Source organism: Thamnophis sirtalis, unplaced genomic scaffold (genome assembly GCF_051295495.1).
Source record: "Thamnophis sirtalis isolate CommonGarterSnake01/CBP01778 unplaced genomic scaffold, rThaSir2_p1.2 scaffold_1, whole genome shotgun sequence".
In the NCBI taxonomy this organism is placed as follows: domain Eukaryota; kingdom Metazoa; phylum Chordata; class Lepidosauria; order Squamata; family Natricidae; genus Thamnophis; species Thamnophis sirtalis.
The window spans coordinates 122,028,785-122,054,363 of NW_028261381.1; the positions used below are offsets into that span (position 1 = coordinate 122,028,785).

Consider the following 25,579-nt stretch of genomic DNA (forward strand, 5'->3'; position numbering starts at 1 on the left):
TTCTAAAATCTATTCTATTGGATGCATTATAGATACACCATGTAGAGTATTAAATCTTATGAAATAGGTAATGAAATAATTTATGCACACATAACATTTTCATATACATGTATGGATACACCAACTGCTTTAATTCAAATTGATATGACATTACTTTTACTAAAAGGAGAAAAAAGCAAATTTATGTTTTCCCCTGGACCACATTTTCCTCTTGGTTTTGTTGGGTTGTGCTGAGCTGAAAGATTAATCACAGTAGTTTATCATTTAAAAGTAATTTCTGTCATCACTTATTAAATTGCACAATAAAAACTTCTGGAGCTTATCCATGCTACTCTAAATTGTTTGAATTTCAATTATTGAACGTTAATTGTGTGGGTGAAAAGTATACAGTGTACACTATACTGAAATGTTAGGCAAAATATATATCAGAATATAGTAATAAGGCTACTTCGTTAGTAGAGTTTCATCCTTGGCAAGCATATATATTAGTGATTTGAAATAAATCTTATGGTAGGTTTATGATATGTATTTCAACAACTTGAATTCATTGGTAGAGAAAGCACTCAGCATTATGGAGTTAATATTTCAGCAGAATGGATGGAATGTTTCTACTCCCACAGTTTCCAACCGCAAATTTCAATTTCTCATATTAAAGAATTAAAAAATGTGTCTGAAAGGGAACATTTATTTCCTGGCTTTTAGAATTCTACTTGTCCTCTTCTGTAAACAAGCAGTTTGGTGGGCCTTATTTTTGGTGTGATTGAGATAATATTTCATTCAAATTCTTTCCTCAGTGTGAATTAATTAAATTCTGGCTACCGAACCAGACAAAGCTTGTGGATCAATGACAGAAAGTATATTACAAGTCTACTGATTTACAAGTAGTCCTCAGCTTAGGACAATAATTGGTGCTGGAATTTCCACTGCTAAGATGTAAAGCACAACTGCATTGCTTAGTAAAGACAATTCCTGAAGTCCTGGTTCTTATTAAATGAATCCCACAATTGTTAGATGAGGTAACTCCCTGGCAGCTTCCTACAACCAAAGGAAAAGCGCAAGTCCCAAACTGGCAGGAAGGTAAGTAGCTGCTGCCAGGTGGGAAAGGGTCCATGAGAGGTGCTGTGCAGGGTTGGGTGTGGGGTGATGCAATGACTTACTCCAACAACTTGCAACCTTCCCTGCAGCTTTCCCATTGACTTTTGATCACAGGATTGCAAGTGCTCAGATTACAATCATGTTACTGCAGGATTGCTGAGATAGCCAAAGTTCCAAGGATCAGTCATTTGTGCAAGATCAGTGTAACTGAACAGTTGCTGAACAAATGGCTACTAGTTGAGGATTGCTTGTATGTGGTATTTTGTAATTTGTTTTTTTTTTAATGGTTATACATAATTTTGAATACACAAATACTATGCTTATGTAAATACCTTGGAGGTAATTTTTTAAATATACTTTTTCCCCTTCCATTCAATTATGTTGGATTCTCAGAGACTATCTGGACAAATCCCTGCAGGGTCGTTGTCCGCCCCAGAGGATTTTCAGTATTTTCCATTGCCTATTTCCTAGGACTGAGAAAAGGTGACTAACCCATTGTTACCCAGCCCAAGGCAGAACTAGAACACATAGTCTTATATGTGTTGCCTAGAAGGTGTTTCATGTTAATATAGGGTTATTTACATTTTCATTTGAAAAGTTGAGATTTTTTTATCTTGGCATTTTTGCAGAAATTTGACAGATATAGTTTACTACTTTGGGGTTTATTGATTTCCACTGAGGTTTTGATTGTATGCTAGAATTAATTAGAATATTTTAATTTAGTTTTGCAAAATTAATGTAAATTTACAAAATTCAATTTGATGTTTAAGCAGTATGTGTGACAATTGAAAAGGGAAACTTTCTGGGGGGTGATTAAATAATTCTTGCATACTACTTAGAAAAATTGCTTATAAACATTTCAGAAACATTTTCAGAAGTAAATGTTGGCAATTCTCACATTTCATATCTTTATAAATGTTTTAAAGGATATACATATAGCTGTAGACAGTTTTCAGTGAACTTTATACTTTCATTATTTTGTCACATACAAATAGCCTTTTGGTGTGAGTGAATAACATGGTTATATATGTAGTTTTTTAAAGACCTTTCAACGTGACTAATGAAAAATTACAGCTTTTTGAATCGCAAATCGCCATGCCTTTACTAGAACATGTTTTATTGTGCTTTTCAATATTCATGTGATTTAAAGGAAGATATATTTGCAAAATATCTTACAAATGTATAGAACTTGTAGTTTTGCTCCTGGTCATGCTTTTTCTACATAAGGATCATATTTTGCCTAATTTCTGATTGGTTCTAGTGGAAACAAGGTAGTAATATAAATCAGAACTATCAATAAGGCTAGCATATGTATGGGTATGGTGATGAAAAAACAATTTTTGTTTTATTATTGCTTCAGTATTATTATTTTACATTATAAAATTTTTACATTTACATTATTTTACAGTGAAATTTCTGCAATATCATCCTATTTCTTTGTAACAGTCATAATATATAAATATTGAGATTCCCTTTGTTGCCCAGAGTCAATGGTGCTTATGTGTCATGATTGATATTGGATGTTTTTCTTATTATCCATTCTTTGCCCTTACCATGTGATTCTAGCAAAATTTATAGCAGTTTATGGGGATGGACTAAGGAAATAAGAGATGCCTTAATAATCTCTCAATGTAATTTATCTGTACAGAGTATCACACATTCTTCCAATTATTATAGTACTTGAATTTGAACTTTGCTAGACTGTATAATACACTATCTACTGATTACAACAGAGAAGTAAGAAACACTGTAAATTAATCGGATTTATATATGTGTGTCAGTCCAGGGCAACAGTATTCCTTTTGAGCTCAGGTACTTGAAATAAGATTCAAGAATTCACTATTTCTTCTAACACAAGTATCTATTGAGAAAAATACATGTGAAAAAGGAAATACGTACTATTGAAAGATGAAACTTAGCATTAAGAAAAAGTGGAATATAAATCTTGTATATAAGGTTACACATTTGTAAATTATGGTTTATGTAAAACTATTATTTCAAGAAGCCTTTTGTAACTTTCAATGTCTTTTGTACTTTGCTTTTAAGTTACTTGTAGCAATATATGGAACTATCTTGTGTGTGTATACATACATACATACATGTCCATGTAAAGTGCAATAAATCAAGGATTTCTAGTTAAAAGTGTTACATGTTTATTTCTTAAGTACTGTTGGTCCAAATTCTTTAGAGAATAATTAAACATTGTGAGTCTAATGATAAAATTAAATGTGGGATAAATCTATAAAGTATGGATGGATGGACATGTAACCCAACTTGATCAAATGTTACTGATGTACTTTCCATGTCCAAATAAAAACTTCAGAAGGATATTATTTATAGTTCCTTTGGAATGCATGAAAATAATTATATATAACTATTGTTCCAAAGATTGGTTAATAAAGGTTGGTTGAAGTTGCCACTGTCTCACCAAAAAGAATTTAATCTGAAAGTGAAAGCTTAACCATACTAACAATTCACTTTCCTGTGAAATGCAGGGATAATTAACCACTGCTAGAAAAGAGTGGAACTTAAATCATTCTTGGTATTTGGGGAGACAAATACAATCTTGTACAGTATTTTTTGTTTTATTCCTGAAGTAATTGCGTTCAATGCCTGTGGAGATAGATATGCAAGTTCCAGTCAGCACTCAGCCACCCTGAAAAATCAAGAAGTAAGGGGATTTAATTAGCATGCGGAAAAGTTGTGGTTTTGTTTTCCTTTTAAGACGCAATAATAAGTGAGGCTAAAGTTTAAAGAACAAGATCCTACGTGTACTTCCACCGTCGTCGTCATCACAATCCTAGCATTTTTCCCGCAAGTTACCTTGGAACCTGCGGGGAAAATGCTAGGAGGAGGAGGAGTTGTAAGAATGTATTGAACAAAAGGTAACTAAAAGTCCCCAAAACCATAGGTTTGGTCAGAAATGAAAGCTTAAACGCGCCGATCCGCTTTCACACGCATAAAGTCCCATAAAAACAGTGCCGAGGATTATCAATCCAGTCATCCGACCAACTGTCGCCCACAAAGTGAATAATGTTCAGAATGAAACGCAGGAACGCAACAGGAGAATGCCAAATCCCAACTCCCGTTCCTCAAGAAGCAGGACGGGGGCGCCGGTCTACTACGACGCGGCATCCCTCCCTTTCTCGAAGGAAGCCGCCCTCGGAGCAGCAACAGCGCCGACAGGTCGTCCATGAGTTCGGCAGACTCCGCCCTCCGCGCTCCCGCAAGAACCCGCGTAGTCCTCTGGCGCGCCACGTCTGCCGGGCTGGTGATGGCGCGGCGGTGAGGGGGGCGGAGTCGGCCCGAACATCAGGGGAAGATGGCGGCCAGCATCCGGGAGAAGCAGACCGGTGAGTGCCCGGCGTTAGGTCGCTCGCAGGATTGTTTGGTCTGGTCGCCTTGCCTTCTTCGGCACGCTTGAAGCCGGGACTGGCTCCAAGGAGAAGGCGAGGGCCTCCTCCTTCGTGTCTGTCCGGTGTTGCATTGCGACCCTCCCTTCGTCGCTGTAGCTTGCCTTGGTGCTTTTAATGTGAGAGGAGTGTTTTCTGCCCCGTCGTGAGAGCGGGCGGGCGGGCATGCCAAGTCTCGGCTGGGCTGATGGAGCCCCCACTACTGGGTTGCCCTCTTTGTGCCTCCCGCTTAGGGTGCTTCTGGAGGCCTTTGTTTATCTTGGTTTTCGCTTAGCCTTGGCGATTACCTGCTAGGAATGAGTTCGTGGGCTAAAGTTTAAGGGCATGGTGCAAAACGGGAAGCTGGCTTTCCACCAGTACAGGTAGTCCTCGACTTACGACGGTTCACTTACACTGGCACTGAAAAAAGTGACTTATGACCATTTTTCACACTTATGACTGTTGCAGCGTCCTTCCCCCCCCATAGTCATGTGATTTGTATTCCGATGATTGGCCACTGATTCACATTCACAACAGAAGAGTGTTACACTTCACTTAACAACAGTGTTACTAATTTAAAAACTGCAGTGATTCACTTAACAAATGTTGTAAGAAAAGTTATAAAATGGGACAAACTTAACAAATGTTTCACTTAGCAACATAAATTTTGGGTTCAATAGCAATATCATTTACACTTCTATACCATTTTACAGTGTTTTACAGCCCTCTCTAGGCAGTTTACAGAGTCAGCCTATTGCCCCCAATAATCTAGGTCCTCATTTTACCGATCTTGGAAGGATGGAAGGCTGAGTCAACCTTGAGCCTAGTGAGTTTTGAACTGCCAAATTGCAGGCAGCAAACAGTGAGCAAAAGTAGCCTGCATTCTAACCCCTGCGCCACCGCACAATTGTGGTCGTAACTCGAGGACTACCTATACTGCCTTGCAAAAGAAATTGTTTCAGAGAGAAAGGAATACCTGAATTAATTTTTAGGCTGGTCAATCAACAAGACAAATTGAAAATATAAGAGTGAATAGTTTATAAAAATGATGGCTAACCTTTTTGGTGCTGAGTGCCAAAAGTGCGCGCACACACCCATAGTGTAATGCGCACATGACCCACCCCACATGACCTGCGTATGCGTGTACAACTTCCTCTGTGTGCAACACCCCCACACGCATGCATGTGTCTCCTACATACACCCCCCCCCCAGTGTATGCATGGCAGAGACCCGAAAACCAGCTGGAGACACAGGTGCATGCTCGGCAGAGCTGAGCTGGGATGATGGCTCGCATGCCTGCAGAGGGCACTGCATGCTGCCTGTGGCACGCATGCCATAGGCTCACCATCACGGGTTTATAAGAAACGGTTCCACCACAAAACCGCATTCGACTAAAGCGCGCTCGACAAAACTGCGTAGCTGACGTCATCACAGGGCGACAACAGCGCGGAGACAGAAGCACGCTGTAAACGCTAAACCTAAAATTAACCCCTAAACCTAACCCCCCTAAACCTAATCCTAAACCTAACCCTAAACCTAACCCTTAACCTAACCCTAATCCTAACCCTTAACCTAATCCTAAACCTAACCCTAACCCTTAACCTAACCCTCAACCTAACCCTAACCCTAAAGCTAACCCTAAAGCTAACCCTTACCTTAACTTGAATCAGCTTGCTTTCAAAGCGCTATTTAAAGCGCCCTTCTTTCTCCGCGCTCGCTGTTGTCGCCCTGTTGATGACATCAGCGACGCGGTTTAATCGGGCGTGCTTTAGTCGAGCGCGGTTTTGTCGTGCCACGATAAGAAACATGTACTTGGAGTTTGTAAAACAGAAGGTCCTTTAACGGGGCAGTCCCCAACCAGGTGTCCTCAGATTTGATGGATGGCTTCATCTATCCCATCCAACAGTGATTATGCTCATTGGGATTATGGGGTTTGTCATCTAAGCCATCTGGAAATCACTTGGGTGAGGAAAGTTGCATTAAAGTCAGGTTTTTTTTCCCATATAGACAATGCCATCTCTACTTCTACTGTTAAATTATGAGACGTTGAGTTTATAGTTTGGTTTATAGCCCAATATCGTAGGTAAAATATTTTTTTCCAGATAAACTCCATGTCAGGTATGCTCTCAGAGGTTGAGTTTAGAAGTAAAAATTATTTGCTGTTATGCTGAGAAGAAGGAAGAATGTGTCCAGTTCAGAACAGTTAAATTATATATGGAGTTAACATATAACTAAACTAATCTCATTTTTCCCTCATCCATATCAAACTTATTTTGTCAACTTGTTTCAATATGTTTTATTTGGAGGGATCCTTTGGCAGGTTTCCATGGTATGCTTTGATTTTTAGGATATACCTTTCTTGCTCATCAATTTAGTAACCTATAGAGAATCCATAATTGCTATACCTTTTTAAAGACATTTGAAAACCAATTTCATTGTATTTAAGTACAATGGCAATAAAGATTATGCTTATACTTATTCATATATATTAGTTCTTGAAACAAGTCAGGGTCTTCCTTTTATGCACTATATCTAACAGGTGCTTCGTGTAATCTAATATCTTCTAAGTGTGTTTGATCACAGCTCCCATAATTCCTTGCCACTGCATCCAAAGATGGCAATTACCTATGGTAGAAATGTAATAGGTGGCAGGTTGAAAGAACACTCTTAAAACTTTGGAAAGTATGGAAGTACCGCCTGCCAAAAACAGGGACTTTACTGAAGACAAACAGAAAAATTTGGGCAGTCCTTCTATCATAGTAATTGGGGTAGATGGAACAGAGAAGCACCATAAAAATAGATACCATAAATAATAAACTAAATAAACATTAAAAATGGGGATGTCAGGATAGAGAGTAGAAAATATAATACCAACTTGTCTGATAGTATGAAAGAGGTCATGGTAAAAGTAGACCTCAGTTACTCATACGTTTCTCTGTAAAAGTGCCAGATGGGTTTGCCTTCCTGTTCATTAAAAACTCACTGCGAAGAATCAAGGTTGAGCACCCAACCATACTGTTAGATGCAATGGGATCACTGTTCTAAGACTTATAACTTGTTGAGTAAACCATTTTCCTATCCTAGAAGTACTCAGTGAACCATGTCCTTGGCACACGCAGAGGCCTGATAAAACATGGCAGGTCTACTATACATTGTCAGTTTGATTCCTGGGAGACTGAGTGGCCTTTATTGGAAAAGTCCAAGACAGGCCTGTTAAAAATTTGTCCTTGGTAACAGCTGCTTGCTATATTCTACCCTAATTATTCTATAATAATGTGAAGGAGGTATACTTTTTAATTGCTGTCCCTTAATTATTGATTGAAAAAAGGTATCAGTGGCACCTTCTGCATGATTAGTGCTTACGGTGAAATGGAAGGTTTACACATAAACAGGTTTTTATAAATGTCTCCTCCAATATGAGGAGAGCAGTAGAAGACAACAGTCTTCTTATTTCTTTCCATATAATTATAATAAGAAACCCAAGTTGGTAAACAAATCCCCCTTTTTCTTTAGCTTTTTACATTGCTATGAGGACCCAGATTGTTGGGGGCAATATGCTGACTCTGTAAGTGCTTTAAAAGCACTATGAAGCAGTATATAAGTCTAAGTATAGAACTTAGACTTATATACCGCTTCATAGTGCTGCTATTGCTATGAAGAACTGTGAATATAAATTACATGTGCCCTGTTTTCTTCTTTTTTAAAATAAAGTTTTTTATTAGATAAACATTAAAAACATTGGATATAGTGCAATATTGCTGGCATAAACCTCCATATAGTGATTAGATCTTACAACAGTTATGTTTTATATCCATTACATAGGTTATGTAGTCAGTCAGATTACTGGTCAGTTGATTCTTTTTATATATATAATTACTAATCATACAAATATATCCAATTTCTATATATCACACATTCTTAATACCATATTTTCCTATTCTTAACTAGTCTGTGTTTTTCTGTCCCGGCCTTTTTCCCTCATTTCTAACCATTGGCACCATTTGTCCCAGATTTCGTGATATTCCGTCTCACCCTTGTCTTTGAGCTCTAGAGTCAGTCTGTCCATCTCTGCGCACATCAATATCTTATTTATTATTTCTTTTTCTGAGGGAATCTCCTTATTTTTCCATTTCTGTGCAAAAAACCAGTGTTGCCACCGTTAAAATATGCAGCATTAAATATAGTCCACCTTTGCTATGTTTTTCTTTTGTAATCCCTAGTAGAAATAATTCTGGCCTCAACTCCATCCTTTGATTAGCATCTCTTCCAAATACTTTCTTATCTGGTGCCAAAAAGCCCTAGCTTCCGTGCACTCCCACCACATATGGTAGAAGGTCCCTAATGCAGCATTACATTTCCAACATCGTGGTGATACATTTTTGTTAATTTTAGCTAATCTTGTGGGTGGGATGTGCCACCTGTAGACCATCTTGCGTAAGTTTTCGTTATATGAGGTGGCTAAAGTTAACTTTCTGTTTCTTTCCCATAAGTCTTACCAATTGTCCAAATCTATGCTGTAACCAAAGTTCCTACTCTATGCTAACATGGTTTCCTTTACTTGCTCTTCTGCCATTGTATAATTCAATAGATAATGGTATATTTTTTTAATCATTTATCCTCTTTACCTAGTAAAATTTTATCTAATTCTGTAGGTTCTTTCCTAATGCCCCATTCTTTTTTGTCTTTTACGTATCGAGATTGGACTTGTAAGTAAGCCCACCATTCCAGTTCTATTCCTTCCTCATATAATTCTCTTCTAGATTTTAGTTCGCCTCTTTCGTTTAAAATTATAGAGATATAATTATACTACGTTATAAATAATTACTTTCCCTAAATTAATAAAATTCGGATGGAAGAACACTTCCAAGGTCGATAACCAGTTTGGTAGCTCTGATTTCTTCTTGTTGGTTAACTTTTGAATAGTTGGTTTTTGCCTTTTCTTTAGCTGAAATTTCTGAAAGACTTGATAAACATAATGATTGGTTAAATAAGATAATTGTCCTATTTATCAACAATGGAATTTAAGAGTATCACAGTCAAGATTTGTACAGTTAGAACTCATTTAATGTCCAGTCAAAGTTACAATGGTGCTGTAAAATTAACTGTACAACTAGTCCTCACGTTTTTGACTGTCACAGCATCCCTGCAGTCCTGCATTTGACATTCAGGCATTTTGTGAGTATTTATGACTGTTGCCATGCCCTGCAATCAAATGATCTACATTTGCATGCTTCCCAACCCACTTCCAACAAGCAGAATCATTAGAAGTTGGCAGTAAAATCACAAGTCACAGTCATGTGATGTCTCGCTTAATAACCCACTCTGATCTGCTTAATGATGGAAGTGAGGTTGTAAACCTGTTGCAGCGACATGTTTTGCTTAGCAAGTGCAATGGTTAACAATAGACTAGAGTTACCAATCACAACTGTGGTCACAGCAAGGAGTACTTGCACATAGAATAGATCTTCCAATTATATTTATTCTGCCTGCTGCAGATGATAAAGATGGTGTCAAGGGCTCACCAAGACATTTGTATAAATGTGCTGGGTATCTAGAGATTTGCGCAAGTTTTCATTTTCTTTATAGTTCTCTGTTTTAGATGTTAATATCCATAAACAAGTATTCCTCTAGTCTAGTCCTTTAGTTTAAAAGAAGCATTTTGGTCGCAAATTCAAAAGATTACAGCCCGTTCTCTGCAGTGTCCCCCAAATATAAATATTTTAAGATTGTGATCATTATAATTATTAACAAATAAAATGGAATTCTTTCTTTTTTCAGGGGCTTTGAAACGCATGTTGAATTTTAATGTGCCACCTGTTAAAAACAGTACAGGTGAACCAGTATGGAAAGTAAGTCAAGTTATAAATTGATCTTTTATTCAAGATAATTGATATTGTCAAATTAACCTCCATGTCATATTTTTGAAAAATATTTTTTATAATTCTAGTTAATAAGGTGACATAGTCGAGCAATTGTTATTTGTAAAAAACAAGTAAATAGAAAAAACAATTGACAATTGAAAATTAGCTGGCCTGAAATTTTGATGAAGGCTGTATAAAAAAACAATTGTAAACACTGAAGAACATTTATTTCAAAACAATTCTTAATATTGCAACTAAAACTGTTTAACTTACTGTTTTATCCTTTCTGTAAATTCATCCCTTCCTTTGTTTAAATCAAAGGTGTCCTTACTTTTTGAATGAGAGAGGTGTATAATACCATATTTTGAGGTATAATATTAACTATAAAGGAAGTGTTAGTGGGAAAATAGCTTAAAAAGAGTGTATTAAGATTATATGCATTGTGTATATTTTAATATTATTGTGTTTCCATTTTAGGTTCTTATTTATGACAGATTCGGCCAGGACATAATATCTCCATTACTCTCTGTGAAAGAATTAAGAGATATGGGCATTACTTTGCATCTGTATGTATTGTGTATGTTTATGTCTGTGGATATATTGTAATGCATAGTATTTGAAATATGTTATGTAATTGAAAGTTTATCAGATTAAGTTGCAAATCAGATATCCTGCCAATGAGTCAATAGATGAGAAAATTATAAGGGCCCAATACTAATCAGGGGCATTGCCCTGTCAAAAGCAAACTTGAAGACTAGCATGCTAGTTAGTATAAAGTTAAACTAGTTTGATGACATTGATGATAAAATTATTAGTTTAGAAAATACTGAAATGAATCAAGAGAAAAATCTAAAAATATATGTTTTAATCATGTGTCAAAACAGTCTCAGTAGAGTTCAAAAGTGTTCGCAGAGGTTGCTGATAGGAGAAAATATATTTCATTGAATAGTATACCTTATTTCTTTCCTGGCCATGATACAATCTCTTACAGAGATTGTCATGGAATAAATAAAATGCTTTCTGATTAATTAAATAGTCCCTATTTTTGAGTTTTTGAGTAGAACTTAAAAGTATCAATTTGATTTTACACATTAGTGTGCTCAATGTTGGTTTAACTTTTTAAAAAGCTTTTGTTATAGATTGTTCTGTTTGCATTTTTTGTATAATTAATTATAAACCATCATTTATGGAAAGATAATAATAAATAATACTCAGCTTTCTGTGATGCTTAATCCTAAGTAAATTCATAGGATCAAGTGATGTCTTTGTTCTTTAAATGACTTTTTAGTTTGTTTGCCTGATATTAAATAACTTAAGTTTCTTTTCTTTTCAGTCTTCTTCATTCTGATCGAGACCCTATTCCTGATGTTCCAGCAATATATTTTGTAATGCCAACAGAAGAAAATATTGATAGGCTGTGCCAGGTAGATATATATTTAATGTTTTCTATAAATAGTAACAAAATTGTAATATAGAATTCAAGGGGATAGAAATAAGATGAGAAAGTGGCAGCTGTATGTTCTGAGGACTTGTTAAGAGGTAGACATTTCATTTTAGTATTACATGTGAGGAAAACATTCTGAGAAAGTGATCATCCAATGCTGGATTTCATGGTTTTCAAATGAGATAAACTTGACTGTAATCAAACTTGTGACTTGAACTTTTGGATGATGAAAGTTATCTTCTTTAGATGGGGAGATAAAGGCTGAACTAAATAGCTGGCTACAGTATGATACTAGTAAAAATAGTTTGGATTCCTTGATAATGGACTCCTTGCTAGTACCGCGTAATAGAGTGAGCGCCCATTACTTGTCCCAGCTTCTGCCAACCTAGCAGTTTGAAATCACATAAAAATGCAAGTAGAAAAATAGGGACCACTTTGGTGGGAAGGTAACAGCATTACGTGCACCTTCAGTGTTTAGTCATGCCGGCCACATGACCACGGAGACATCTTCGGACAGCGCTGGCTCTTCAGCTTTGAAACGGAGATGAACATCTCCCCCTAGAGACGGGAATGACTATTACATATGTGCGAGGGGAACTTTTACCTTTACCTAAAGAACAGACATGTTATTGTGAGGAGATGTTACAGATTTTAGACACGGTGCATAAGTAATTGCATCCAAAATTTGAACAGAATCAAGTATCTTGAAAGCTTGTCTATCATGAGTTTTCAAAGGCTAAAAGCATCAGGCAGAAGTTTTGTAGGGGCATAATCCAAAGATTTCAGTGTCTTGGGTAGGTCATCAGTTGGTCTGTATCCACAACAACAGAGTTTCTGTAGTCAGGAATTTAGGGTACAAACAAGCAGAGTTTTCAGTAAACAGTTGTATTTCCACTGAAGGAAGCCAGGCTAGCAGTTGCCCTTAAATATAACGGACTTGGTAACAGATGAGAATTTCCCTGGCATGTAAACTGCTGCTCTGCTCTCTATTATTCATTGCATATGGCACACACTGGAGCTTGATGGTCTTTCCAGTTCCAGTGATTTCTCAATAAACGTGCCTCAGGCATTGGAATGCTAGCTGCTTCTTTAGGATAAGGTCCAACCAGCTCTTCTGGAGCAAGTTTTTGTCAGAGTTGGAGCTGATCCTGACACCCCTGGACCAGACTATTAGGTCGAATCATTATTCATCATATACTGTATTCTTCACAGGAACTTTGGTTAGTATTCCAAGCCTTCACCCAAGCCCCCTTCAGAGCTTCACTGCAGTTCCTCATACAGAAAATGGCATTTGAGAATATCTAAGCTATGATTTCAGCCAGGCATATAGCAGAAATTGGGGTCACTCTCTACCAAGTAAGACTTTTATATCATCTAGCCAGGAGCTATCACTCTGAACTTAGACCCAGCCATGCCGTCTTTCATCAGAGCCAGAAAAGGATCTTCCCATCCATCTGCTGCCTCAGTTCCAACAAAGAGACATATATTGACATATATTGAATGTCAGGAGACCATCAAGATTTATTAGCAAAGAAGAATTCAGAACCTTGACATTGACTTGTATCCCTCAAACAGTCACATCTTATCTCATTTTAGAATGTCATTATTCCATTGTAGGAAAATGGTACTTAAGACTTCCTTTGCGAGTATATTTTCTATAGCAGACAAAAAGCATTCAAACCCTCAGTTTCAGCAATCAGTTGTATTTAATATATCTATTTCTCAAATATGCTTCTTTGAGCTCTCCAAATAGCTTTTTATTCAGAAACTGCAGATGGAGCTGTTTGTAGAACTGAAGCACTGACTGAATCTTATATCCATCTTAGGAGCAAATGGGAGGGAAATAATCCACTGTATAATGTCTCTTCAGTAGAAAATGCTTCCTGGCCATAATACAAATTATTTAATCAGAAAATGAGGTGGCCTAGTATATCCAGATTTTAAGAAGTAGTCACATCACAGAATTTTGACCAATTATCCCATTTCTGTAACCCAGGTGACATTCATTTTAAAATAAACACTTTTTCACTTAGAAGCATTTTTAAAAAATTATATTAATGAATGCCAATCTTGCCAATAAGGAACTAAAAATATTGCATCTCAATTGAAATTTCAATAGTGATAGTAAACTCAGCAAGGAACTAGAAAAATGCATCTAATCATGATGCAGGACATCCCAAATTTAATTAAACATATCTCCTTGGTTTGTTTTACAAAATGTCATACAGCCACATCTACTCAGCTCTTCAGTTTTATGGATCCACTTTCAACTTCTCATGGCATATGTTAAAGATAATTTCTATGTTTAAATTAATAAGATATTAAAATTGTACTCCTAAATAAGGCAAGTTCCCGACAGTTAATTTGTCCAATGGAAAATTGCGTAAAATAATTGCATCTTTACTGTCCTGTTTGCTAAATATTTTAATCTTAAAGCACTCTTGTTCACTAAAAGCCCACTTATTTAACATTGTTTGGTTTGGTCTTTTTTTCTTTCAGGATCTTAGAAATCAACTTTATGAATCGTATTATTTAAATTTTATTTCTGCCATTTCAAGAAGTAAACTGGAAGATATAGCAAATGCTGCTCTTGGTGCCAATGCAGTTGCACAAGTTGCTAAGGTACAAAGTATAATTTAAGTTATATTGATACAGGCGAACATGACACACATGCTTATGTATTTCCAAAGCATGTATCTGGCACAAATCTATAATTAATTTAAAAATACATCTTTGAAAATACATTGCTTGTAGAGTGATTGGTATTGTATATCTTTGATTCCAAAAAATAGTTTCGGCATTGGAATCTCTTAACACATACAGTACATGGATTTGTCATTACCTGATGCTATATAAGACAACAAGACACTCAAGTCTTGTTCCTCAAGAACTCAATGGGACTGTGGAAAACAACACTGGAAGTCAACTCAAAACATCTCACACAAGTGGCCATCAAGTATGGCACACACTAACTGATGTATGTGCACATTGCTGTTCTGCATAGACCAGATAATTCAAAATACTGGATATGAATATGCAGACATAGAGACCAGTTACAAATACCTTGATATCTCACAGTTACATGGGTGCCATGATGAGGCAAGAAAGACAGCAATGTCCAAGTATCACTAAAGGATAAGCAGGTTCTGAAGAGCCACCTCAATGGCCTGCTAGTCATCAGATACCCTGCCAGTATAGTGAGCTGGCCACCATAATATGGGCATGCAAACCATTGATGTGAAGACTCAGAAACTCCTCACAATGTATAAAGAGTTCCACAACAAAACAAAAACCCAGGAACTGTATACCAGCTGGAAACTGGCAGGTGGGATCTGGTGAATGTTAAAGCCACTGTCCTGGACAAATCCAGAACATCCAGGAATATATCAGAAGATGGCACTCTGAGATATGTTGCTGAAGCAGCAGCAGATATGAGAGGAAGATCAACCAGAGAAAGTGCCATGGCAAGACATGGGATATACTAGTGACAGATAGCTGATGTGGCAAACATTGGAGAACCTTAGCAATGACTGGAAAGGGCTGGATTAAGAAACAGTGCTGAGGCACTGATCATATCAGCACAGGGAGAGGCACTAAGCACCAGTTCATAGAAACAGGCATCTATCACACTAGATAGCAGCTGAGGTGCAGACTATGCAGAGAAGCCCCCAAGACAATCGAACACACATAGTGACAGGATGTTAGATGCAGGCAGCAACAGCATACACTGAATGGCACAACCAGGTGTACCCGAAGTCCACAGGATATGGGCTCAACAGAAGATCATAGAGAATAATGGGACTAAGATCCCATGAGACTTCCAGATACAGATAAGCAGGTACTGGCCAATCAACCAGACATCATGGTGTAAATAAGGACCAGAAAACAGCAGTGGTATTAGAGGTAGAGGTGCCAAGTACTAACAGCATCAGGAAGGAGTATGAGAAGCTGGAGAAAGTACTAGGGCCTGAAGGAATAACTGGAGAGAACGTAGAAAATAAAGGTCGAAATTATTTCAGTGGTGGTAGGAGCACTCGGGGCTGTGACTTCTAAGTTGGGAGAGTGACTCCATTTGATCCTAGGAACAATATCAGAGTCCAGAAGAAAACAATACTAGGAACAGCTAAAATGCAGCACAGAACTCTCAGTCTCCTAGACCTCTGATAGAGGACTCGAGATTGAGACTCAGCCCGTCCATTGGGGTAAGAAGAGGATTTTTTCATAGAAAAAAAATGCATAAAGATATATAAAGATGCCAGTTGCAAACTTAGTTGAGATAACTCTTACATTTTATCATTTTCTAATTTATTCATTAAACAAATTTGTGTGGCCAACCAATGTTCCCACGTGGTGACTCTTGATGGCTTACAAAATTAAAAATCACAATACAGAAACCTGTACAATACACACAATGGCAAGAAACAGAATCAAACCAACGCTTGAGCATCTCCATATCAACATCGGATTCCCCAGGCCCACTAACAGAAACACTCTTCCGGGCCTTCTGGAAAAGTATCAAGTTGGGGACTAATCTTATTTTGGGGTGGGGGTGGGGGGGTGATATTCCATAGGGAGGGAGTCACCCCAGAGATGCATAATGCATGTAGGCATTAATTGTATCCTGTGATGGTTTTGTTTTATTGGAAGTTCTTTACATAACTTGGAACGCCTATATTTTTATGAATCCTTAAATACTGTAATCCTCGGCATCATATCTTTTTGTAGGATTGCTAAAGAATAGTAAAACTGAGATAATAAAATAATGTTAAAGTAGAAAAGTAAAGGTTCTTTGGATTCAGCACTCATACTGTGGCTTCTGAAAGATATTGTGCTTTTACTGTCTTACTGCCCTGTGATTGTGTCAAATATGTTAATTAAATATGTGCAATATCTACAAAGATGTTTCTGTAGTGATGATAATTTTGTCTTGATATATAGGTTTTTGACCAATACCTCAATTTCATTACCTTGGAAGATGACATGTTTGTGTTATGCAATCAAAATAAGGAGCTTGTTTCATATCATGGTAGGTAATTTTTTTTATTTAATGTAATGTGTGGCATTTTAAATCAATATTTGTTAGACCTTTTTTCAGCCTATTCTTTAAATCACATTATTGAGGCTGTAGTACAATTAAACCGTATAAGATCTTAATGCTGTAATTCTTTGCATGCATACAAATTTTCAATCACTGATACTGAATTTTGCTATTAAAAACGTAAGACCACATCATTAAACATGCATTTGTTGTTAAGATAAAAATGGATATTAATGAGGAAAAATAAATAAATAAATAAACAACTACAGTCTTTTAGTTTCTGAAAGAATGTTCCAGGATCTTAGGAGTTTTGAGTCTTTCTTACAAAAAACAAAAGGATGTTAGCATTTGTTGGTGGGATCATCCTCAGAATTTGGTGAAAAAATAATCCCTTGTGATGGCTTATATGCTTCCTTTCCAATATGGGTAGATGGAGGAGAAATAATGATAGTAAAACTTGGTTTATACAAGGCGGGGTTGGGTTGCCTGATCCAAATCAAGAAAACGAGAAAGAAAAATGTCATGTTTATTAAATAATCTTTCTTTCATGTATCTGCCTATCAGTAGACTGATGCTCTCTACATTAATAGCATCAAGGTATCTTTTTCATTATGGAAAGAAGAAGCATAAGTATTTTTCAAGTTGTATGTGTTGCGTATGTGTGTGTTTTATCTTTCAGTGTAGGATTTGTTATATAGAATTCTATATTAGAAATAAAGTCACTCTGTGATTATTTTTCTTCCTTCTTGATACTATAGCCATTAACAAACCAGACATAACAGATACAGAAATGGAGACCATTATGGATACAATTGTTGATAGCCTTTTCTGTTTCTTTGTTACACTCGGTAAGTGTAAACTTTTTTCATTGTTGTACAATTATTAGTAAAGATGATGACTTCTACTTCAATATATTATCTGGAGTAAATAATAAGAAAACAGGATTTGTCATCTATTATGTGCTCTTCTATATTTCTTTCTCATTTTTCCATTAGTTGTAGCATTAAAGTTTATCCTACCCAAAATAGCATTTTCTCAAAGATTCCTCATCAATTTGAATCTTGAATTTAAACTTTTTTTAATATTCATCATGTTTCCTAGAGATATGACATTGTAAGCTTGAATTAGGCAGAAATGAGAATGTTCATTTGTATGAAATTTGAAATTATTTCTTTTTAATTATTTTACAATTAATATAAAGTTTTAGATCATATCAGGATTTTTGAAATACATTCTGCATTGGAAGTCCTGAAGTCATGTTAAAAGGGACTTCTATACAGTGAACTTATGATCAGGTATTTGAAAATTAGCACTAGTCGCCAATTTATTTTTGGACTCTATGCTAATGTTAAATAGTTAGTTACTAATGTTAAATGCCAGAATGATTGAAAACAGAATATTTGAAGAACTTCCTTTTCCAGTATATATTGAGTCACTGATTAAATTAACTTTTGAATTCTCTTTTGTATTCTAATAAATTTTTGGGACTATCTTTTTAGAACTAGTAAGACTGGGGTTTTGGTATCTTTGGCCAGTGCTTAGAAAGTCTATTCCAGGAGAACACTAATGTCATTCTGAAAGTTAGTAAAGGCCTTGTTTTTAGCAGAGCCTCCAATATATAATATTCTTGTTGCTTTATCTGCTGTTTTATTTTATGAAAGGTGCTATAAACATTGTCTACTTTTTAAATATGTATGTAGGTGTCTACATACAGTATGTTTTTTCAAAGTTGTGACCCACCTGTGTCTTTAACTTTAAAAATGTACAATGCAGCATTGCAAACAATATGTAATCTAGTTTAAATATATGATAGACTTGATCAAAGGATATTTATGGAACATTATCTTTACAGGAGCAATTCCAATAATTAGATGCTCAAGAGGAACAGCAGCAGAAATGGTGGCAGTGGTAAGTTATGAAATATCACAACTTAATTTGACATTGAAACATTTTAGGTGCTTTAATGTAAAATGTAGAATGGATTTTATACAGTAGTTAATGTAGTTTCTGTAGCTTGCAAAAACAAGTGCCCAATCACACTTTTGATTTTGTTTGTACCAACTTTTGGACTAACATTATTAGGTCTTATTTACTGACTGCACATATTCTATTACAGTGTAGACAAATGCGAACAACATATAAGTATTAACTGACTATTCATTTTATACTTTTCCACCTAGTCTTATAGTGGGTCAGTGCATTTTTATTTATATATTTGACTTGAATTGCAGAAGAGATTTGGCATTTGCTTGATGGTAAATTCACATGGATGGATGTATCAAGTCAAGCACATTTGAAGAATTTCCCAATTCATCTATCTTATTCAATCAAATCTTAAACTTTAATGCTTTGATGCAAAATAAATAGATTTTAGGAGTATATACTTTTCTCTCCAATCTCATCTGGTACTGTTGCAATCTGATTTTCTTCCATTTTTATTGTTTCTAATTCTTCTATCAAACTTAGATATAGTTTAAAATTCTGGTTTGTTCAAATAACTAGAGATAACATATCTATTTTATTTTATTTTCTGCTGTTCAACCATTTCTGATTCTTGGAGACTGACCTGGACAAATCACTATAGTTTTCTTGGCAAGGTTTTTGCCATTGCCTCCTTCCTTGGATTATGAGAGATTAACTAAGTGGGATTAGATCTCAAGGTTTCCTAGTTTCTAACCTTGCTGCTTTAACTACTATGACAAACTAACTCTCATATCTATTTTAACTTTCATCAAACAAACCAACTTTATATTCCTTCCTTTTACTTGTAATTATCTTATTCTTTAGTTCTTCCAAATAATGTTCTAGGACTTGGATTTCTTTTCATTTTTATTTTGTTCCTTCTCACAAAATTTTTCAAAGCCTCTTTTGTAAATCCATTATAAGGAAATTATCCAGGTCACTCTCTTGATTTCTCATTTGTTTATACCTTTTAATTATTAAGACATTAGCAGCTTACTTTTATATGTCCTGTGTAACTCCTTTTTACATGTTATTCTGGTAGCCTATCATTTTTATATCCATTTTCAATTCAATCTCAATCATATCAGTAAAATTGGTCCCTCTTTCATTACAAACATATTTTAAACACAATCTTATCTGTAAAGGCAGACACTCTTGGAATTAACTTCTGGGTCCATTGTTCACAAATATCCTTTAGTATATCCAATATTAAAATATTTTGTGCCATTCTGTATTAATAAATCAAATTTAAGTGTTTGTCACCTTTAATTGTAATCTTGGTTCTTGCTGGTTCTCCTGTGTGCTGCTTGGAGAATCCAAGCATGGGTTAACTTTGTCCATTAGCCTAGAGACTGAGTTATGAAATTGTTGACCACACCTCCTCTGACTGGAAGAGTTCAGGTTTTTTACTCAGTCCAGCCTGAAGAGACGTAAATTTATTTTCTCTAGGATAATAGACAATAATTTAACTCAAACTAATAATAATTTCACTTTTACCTTTTGTTTCTTTATAATTGCAATTAATTTATCTAGGTATTGTTTCTTGATTTCTGCAATTGATTGTGTTGCTTTGAGTGGGTGGCTTGCCATTCAGACAGACAGCCACTCCTTAGAAGGTCCGGTGCCGGATTGCCCTCTGGGCTTCAGGCAATGTGAAGAAGCCAGCTGCAGCATAAAGCCGCAACTGAGCCAGCTACAGCTTTAAAAGCCGAGGCTTTTCTTCCGGGGATGAGTGGAGCCGCATTGCAGTCTTCCACCCCTCCTCCATCTTCCTGCCACGGTTGGGGGTTGGTTCACCACCCCCGCGTTTCGGCTTAGGCACACTCGATTTACTGGAGGAGCGTTGCTAGGAGATTAATTATGTGCAAATTGAGCCGCTGCTGCCATTCGCCATTGGCAGGCGGATATGCACTCCAAATGGCGCCTTGCATCTGCCCCCTTTAAAGGAGGGTCGTTATTTGAGGATGCCCTGAAGCCAATATTAATCAAGACACGGGACAAGCACAAGGTGCTCCTGTTGTCTAATAGGCGCGCTGACAGGAGCCTCAACCGTATTTTCGACACCAGTCCTTTTGGGCCACAGTGGCTGGGGGCACTTCGGCCCTGTATGTCCCCAGTTACAGTAGGCCATACAATCAGGGCCACGACCGTTCCCAGGAATGGTTCGCAACAAGGGATAGGGGCAGACAACCCCAGACCAGGCGGCCATTTCGTGGTGCCTCCAACCGACCATTTCATCGGTATTGATGACTCCCAAAGGGACGATCCCATTGGCGGTCGCCTAACATCCTTCGGGCCCCAATGGAAAGATACCACCACAGACACTTGGGTTATTCAAAGAATGAGGCTGGGCCTCACACTAGAATTCCTCTCCATCCCCCCAAGGCGCTTCATCAGTGCCCTGTTCCCAGGTATCATGTAAAAAAGGGTCTCATGGACACCAAGATCCAACACCTGTTGGAAATCCAAGCCATAGAGGCAGTGCCCCTGGGACAGGAAAGGCTAGGATTTTATTCAATCTTATTCCTAGTAACCAAAAGCTCGGGGGGGGGGAGAGCTATTTTAGACTTGAAAAGATTCAATCTCCACCTAAAGTATCAACTCTTCAAGATGCAGTCACTCAAGACCATACTGAGCTGTATCCGCAAAAGCGGCCTGATGACATCAGTCGACATCAAGGAAGCGTACCTCCATGTGCCAATACACCCAGCACACAGGAGGTTTCTGTGGTTTGAGTTTGCAGGGCGCCATTTCCAGTACAAGCCCATGCCATTTGGCCTCTCATCAGCCCCGCGAACCTTCACGAAGCTGTTGGCAGCCCTCACCGCATTCCTTCGCTCTCTGCCAGTCAGAGTAAATTGTTATCTCAACGACATCCTCATCCTGTCGTCGTCCCAGGGCCAAGCAAGGCGAGATCTTCAGACCACAATTGCCATGCTCCAGCTACATGGATTTGTCATAAACTTTCCAAGCTGCCATCTGTAGCTGTCCACCAGCCTGCTGCACCTCGGACAATCATCAACTCTGAGAACTGCAAGGTCTTTCTCTCTCAAGATCGCATAAACAGCATCCAGGTACTGGTGAGTCAAGTTCAGCTATGGAGAACTTTACCATTGGCAACATTTTCCCAACTCCTAGGGAAAATGATATCTTGTATAGACATTGTTCCCTGGGCAAGGTTCCATGCGCACACCCTCCAATGGTTTCTACTCCCATTCCAGAGGGCCCACACCAGGGTACAGCTACCGGCCAAGGTAATCAGATCCCTGCTGTGGTGGCAGTTGTCCAAACTTCGCAGGGGGTACCCATTCAAAGAACAGCCTGTTTGGGTGGAAATCCCACGCCCTGGACCAGATAGTGCAGGGTCGCTGGAATGCGCAGGAACTGCGGAACAGCATAAATTGGTTAGAGCTACACGCAGTTCATCTAGCCCTAATCAAATTTTGAGACTTGGTGAAGGCTCAACACGTATTAGTCCTCACAGACAATGTAGCCACCAAAGTCCATGTAAATCGGCAGGGGGGCACTCAATCAAGGGCATTAATGCTGGAAGCAGAGAGACTCCATCTGTGGGCAGAGGCTCACACACTATCAATCGGCATGGAGCACATTTCGGGTTCCACGAACATTCAAGCGGACTGACTGAGCAGGGCCACACTGGACCATGCCAAATGGTGCCTGCACCCGGCCCTGTTTCAGGACCTATCTCACCGGTTCGGCCACCCCATGGTGGATTTATTTGCTCAGTCCAATAACACTCACCTACCGAGATTCTTTGCCAGGTTCCAGGAACCAGGGGCAGAAGCAATCGACACCCTTTGCAGCCCTTGGCCACCAGGCCTCCTCTACGCCTTCCTGCCCATACTGATTATTCCACAGGTGATTCGGAAACTACTGGCGGAGAGGGTGGAGGTTCTTCTGATGGCACCAATGTGGCCAAGTCGCCCCTGGTACTTACTCAGACCTCGTCAATCTGTCTATATCTCGACCGTGGCGTATACTGGATGACAGGATATCCCTTTCACAGGGGGCTCTCATCCATCCGAACCCCAGTGGATGCAACTTGCCGTGTGGCACTTGAAAGAGATAGCCTAGCCCGTCAACATTTTTCAGACAAAGATATAAGGATGATTCAAGCAGCCAGTCGCCCGTCAACCACACGCACCTATGATGCCACCTGGCTCGCCTTCTGCAGGTGGTGCACCAGTTCCAACATAGACCCCACCTCGGCTTCAGTACCTCAGGTACTTGAATTTCTGCAGATGGGCATGGACAAGGGACTCACACCGAGCACTCTCAAGCGCCAAATCACTGCCCTGGCAACAGTGCTCTATGACGGTCAAAGTCGCTCCCTAACTCTCCACCCATGGGTGCGAACCTTCCTCCGGGGGGCTACAAACCTCAAGCCACCCGTAGTCCACCGCTATCCCACCTGGGATTTGACTGTGATACTCCAGGCTCTCACTAAAACACTGTTTGAGCCCATTCGTACCATAAGCCTTAGATTGTTGACCCTTAAGACAGTTTTTCTTGTAGCTATTACATCTGCTAGAAGGGTGTCGGAGCTGGCCGCATTGTCGGTACGCCAGGACCTCTGTATATTTCATCCAGACAGAGTTGTCCTCTGAATGGATCCGGCATTCCTCCCCAAGATCAATACTTGGTTTCATCGGGCACAGGAACTTATCCTTCCTGCCTTCTGTCCGCACCCCGCGCATCTGCGGGAGAGACAAGGGCATTATCTGGACTTTCTCAGGACTCTCCGTCGTTATGTGAAATGGACAGCTTCCTTCAGAAAATCGGAAGCTTTATTTGTGTCCTTTCAGCCAGCGTCTATGGGCCAGAAGGTGTCTTTCCAACACCATCGGTTGCTGGCTGAAGGCATGCATCTCTCTGGCCTACGAGAGTCAATCCAGACCAGTTCCCAGACGCATTACTCCGCATTCCACCCGAAGTGTGGCCACATCGGTGGCTTGGGCAATGCAAACCTCTATTGAGGATATTTGCAGGGCAGCAACCTGGTCATCCCCATCACCTTTTGTCAAACATTATAAACTGGACATATTTGCTGAGGTATCATTCAGGCGGCAGGTTTTACAAAGGGTTCTTCCAACCTCCAGGACCCTGGACTAGCCTAGCTCCCGCCCTTCGTTTTCATTGCTTTGGCATGTCCCATGCTTTGATTCTTCAAGCAGCACACAGGACAACAACCGTTGACTTACCTGAACGGTCCTTCTATGTCCGCTGCAGAAGAATCCTATCCCACCCTTGGCACCAGCCGGTCCAGGGGCTCTCAGGACACACTTAGATTTTATTCCACAACTTCATTGACCTTAACATCCAGGTTCTCTATCATATTTCCATCTCTTGGATGGGCTGAGCCTTCGTACAAAATTGATCTCTTCCAGTCAGAGGAGGCGTGGTCAACAATTTCATAACTCAGTCTCTAGGCTAATGGACAAAGCTAACCCATGCTTGGATTCTCCTGCAGCACACATAGAAGGACCATTCAGGTAAGTCAACGGTTGTTCTCTGTAGTGTCCAAAAAACAGCATTTTTCCATGGGAAGGATTCTTTTTAATCTTACTTTAAATTTATATGGACCATTGTAACTTTCTAAAATCAAAGTTTAATAACCTTTTTGTTATTTATTCAAAAAGCAGTCTGTAAACTTGTATTTAAAACTAATTTTGTTAAGGATTGAAGGAAACTTACCCAATACTGTCAAACTAGTCTATTCAAAGGCTCCTAATAGCTGAAAAGCAGTTAACCAGCAGTTTCTAAAAGTTATTAGAAAAAAAGTCTGTAAACCCTAAGAAACAGACCATGGTTTGAGCAAGAGAGCTGTTTTGCTCATCTCCCAGAGCTCTAAACCCACTGAGGACTGCTGTCTAAAGCATTTGTGAGCCATCTTTCTTATCCAGAGAAGAATTATGATGAGCCTGTCTACTTGCCAGCTCTTCATTCCCCGCAGCTGCCAGCTCCACTTTTTGCAGAGCTATCTTCAGTTCACCATTTTTTCACGGCAATTCAGTCACAAAGAAAATATTCTGAAATGATACAGGATTGCTCTGGAGAAAACAATATTTTCAATAGAATGATCTTTTGTTAATGGTATCTAGAAAAATAGTTACGATATGAATGGTTTTGGATGTATCTTATTAATTATTGAGAAATTCATGACCTAATTATTTTCTGTCTTTGTCCCAGTTTTGCAAGAAATCTACAGCTGCGCTCCCCCCCCCAAAAAATATAGCACCAACTTTATAGGTTTTTGAAAATTCGATTTTGTTTCCACAGAAATTGGATAAGAAACTCCGAGAGAACCTTAGAGATGCCAGAAATAGCCTTTTCACCGGCGACACACTTGGGTCTGGGCAATTTAGGTAACATTTTCACTTTTTGGCAATATTTTTTTTAAGATTATTTTATTTATTTATTTGTCAAACATGTACAAGATAACAAGTATAGGTATGAACATAAACATGAACAAAGGAAGTAAATACAGATAAATGGGAACAGTCAGACAGGGACAGTGGCACGCTGGTGCACTTATGCACGCCCCCTTTACGGGCCTCTTAAGAATGGGGGTAAGGTCCATGGTAGACAGTTTGAGATAGAAGCTGTGAGGGTTTGAGGCTATAACAACGGAGTTGAGTAGAGCATTCCAGGCGTTGACCACTCTGTTGCTGAATCTGCATTTTCTGCAATCAAGTTTGAAGCTTGAATTTGTATCTATTGTTTGCCCATGTATTATTGTGGTTGAAGTTGAAGAAGTCATTGACAG

At 38.4% G+C, this 25,579-nt stretch overlaps 1 protein-coding gene across 1 annotated transcript in view; it reads left to right on the forward strand.

Annotated features, from left to right (window-relative positions):
• Positions 1-4,293: 4,293 nt before the first annotated feature.
• The window catches only part of SCFD1 (sec1 family domain containing 1), a 49,824-nt gene continuing 28,538 nt past the window's right edge, over positions 4,294-25,579 (forward strand). Inside the window, exons 1-9 of the mRNA XM_087723253.1 lie at positions 4,294-4,448; positions 10,266-10,336; positions 10,826-10,914; positions 11,682-11,772; positions 14,292-14,414; positions 16,731-16,818; positions 17,589-17,678; positions 18,683-18,738; positions 25,093-25,178. Of these exons, the coding sequence (XP_087579379.1) occupies positions 4,418-4,448; positions 10,266-10,336; positions 10,826-10,914; positions 11,682-11,772; positions 14,292-14,414; positions 16,731-16,818; positions 17,589-17,678; positions 18,683-18,738; positions 25,093-25,178 (725 nt within the window). The 5' untranslated portion in view covers positions 4,294-4,417. The remainder of the gene's footprint in view (positions 4,449-10,265; positions 10,337-10,825; positions 10,915-11,681; positions 11,773-14,291; positions 14,415-16,730; positions 16,819-17,588; positions 17,679-18,682; positions 18,739-25,092; positions 25,179-25,579) is intronic.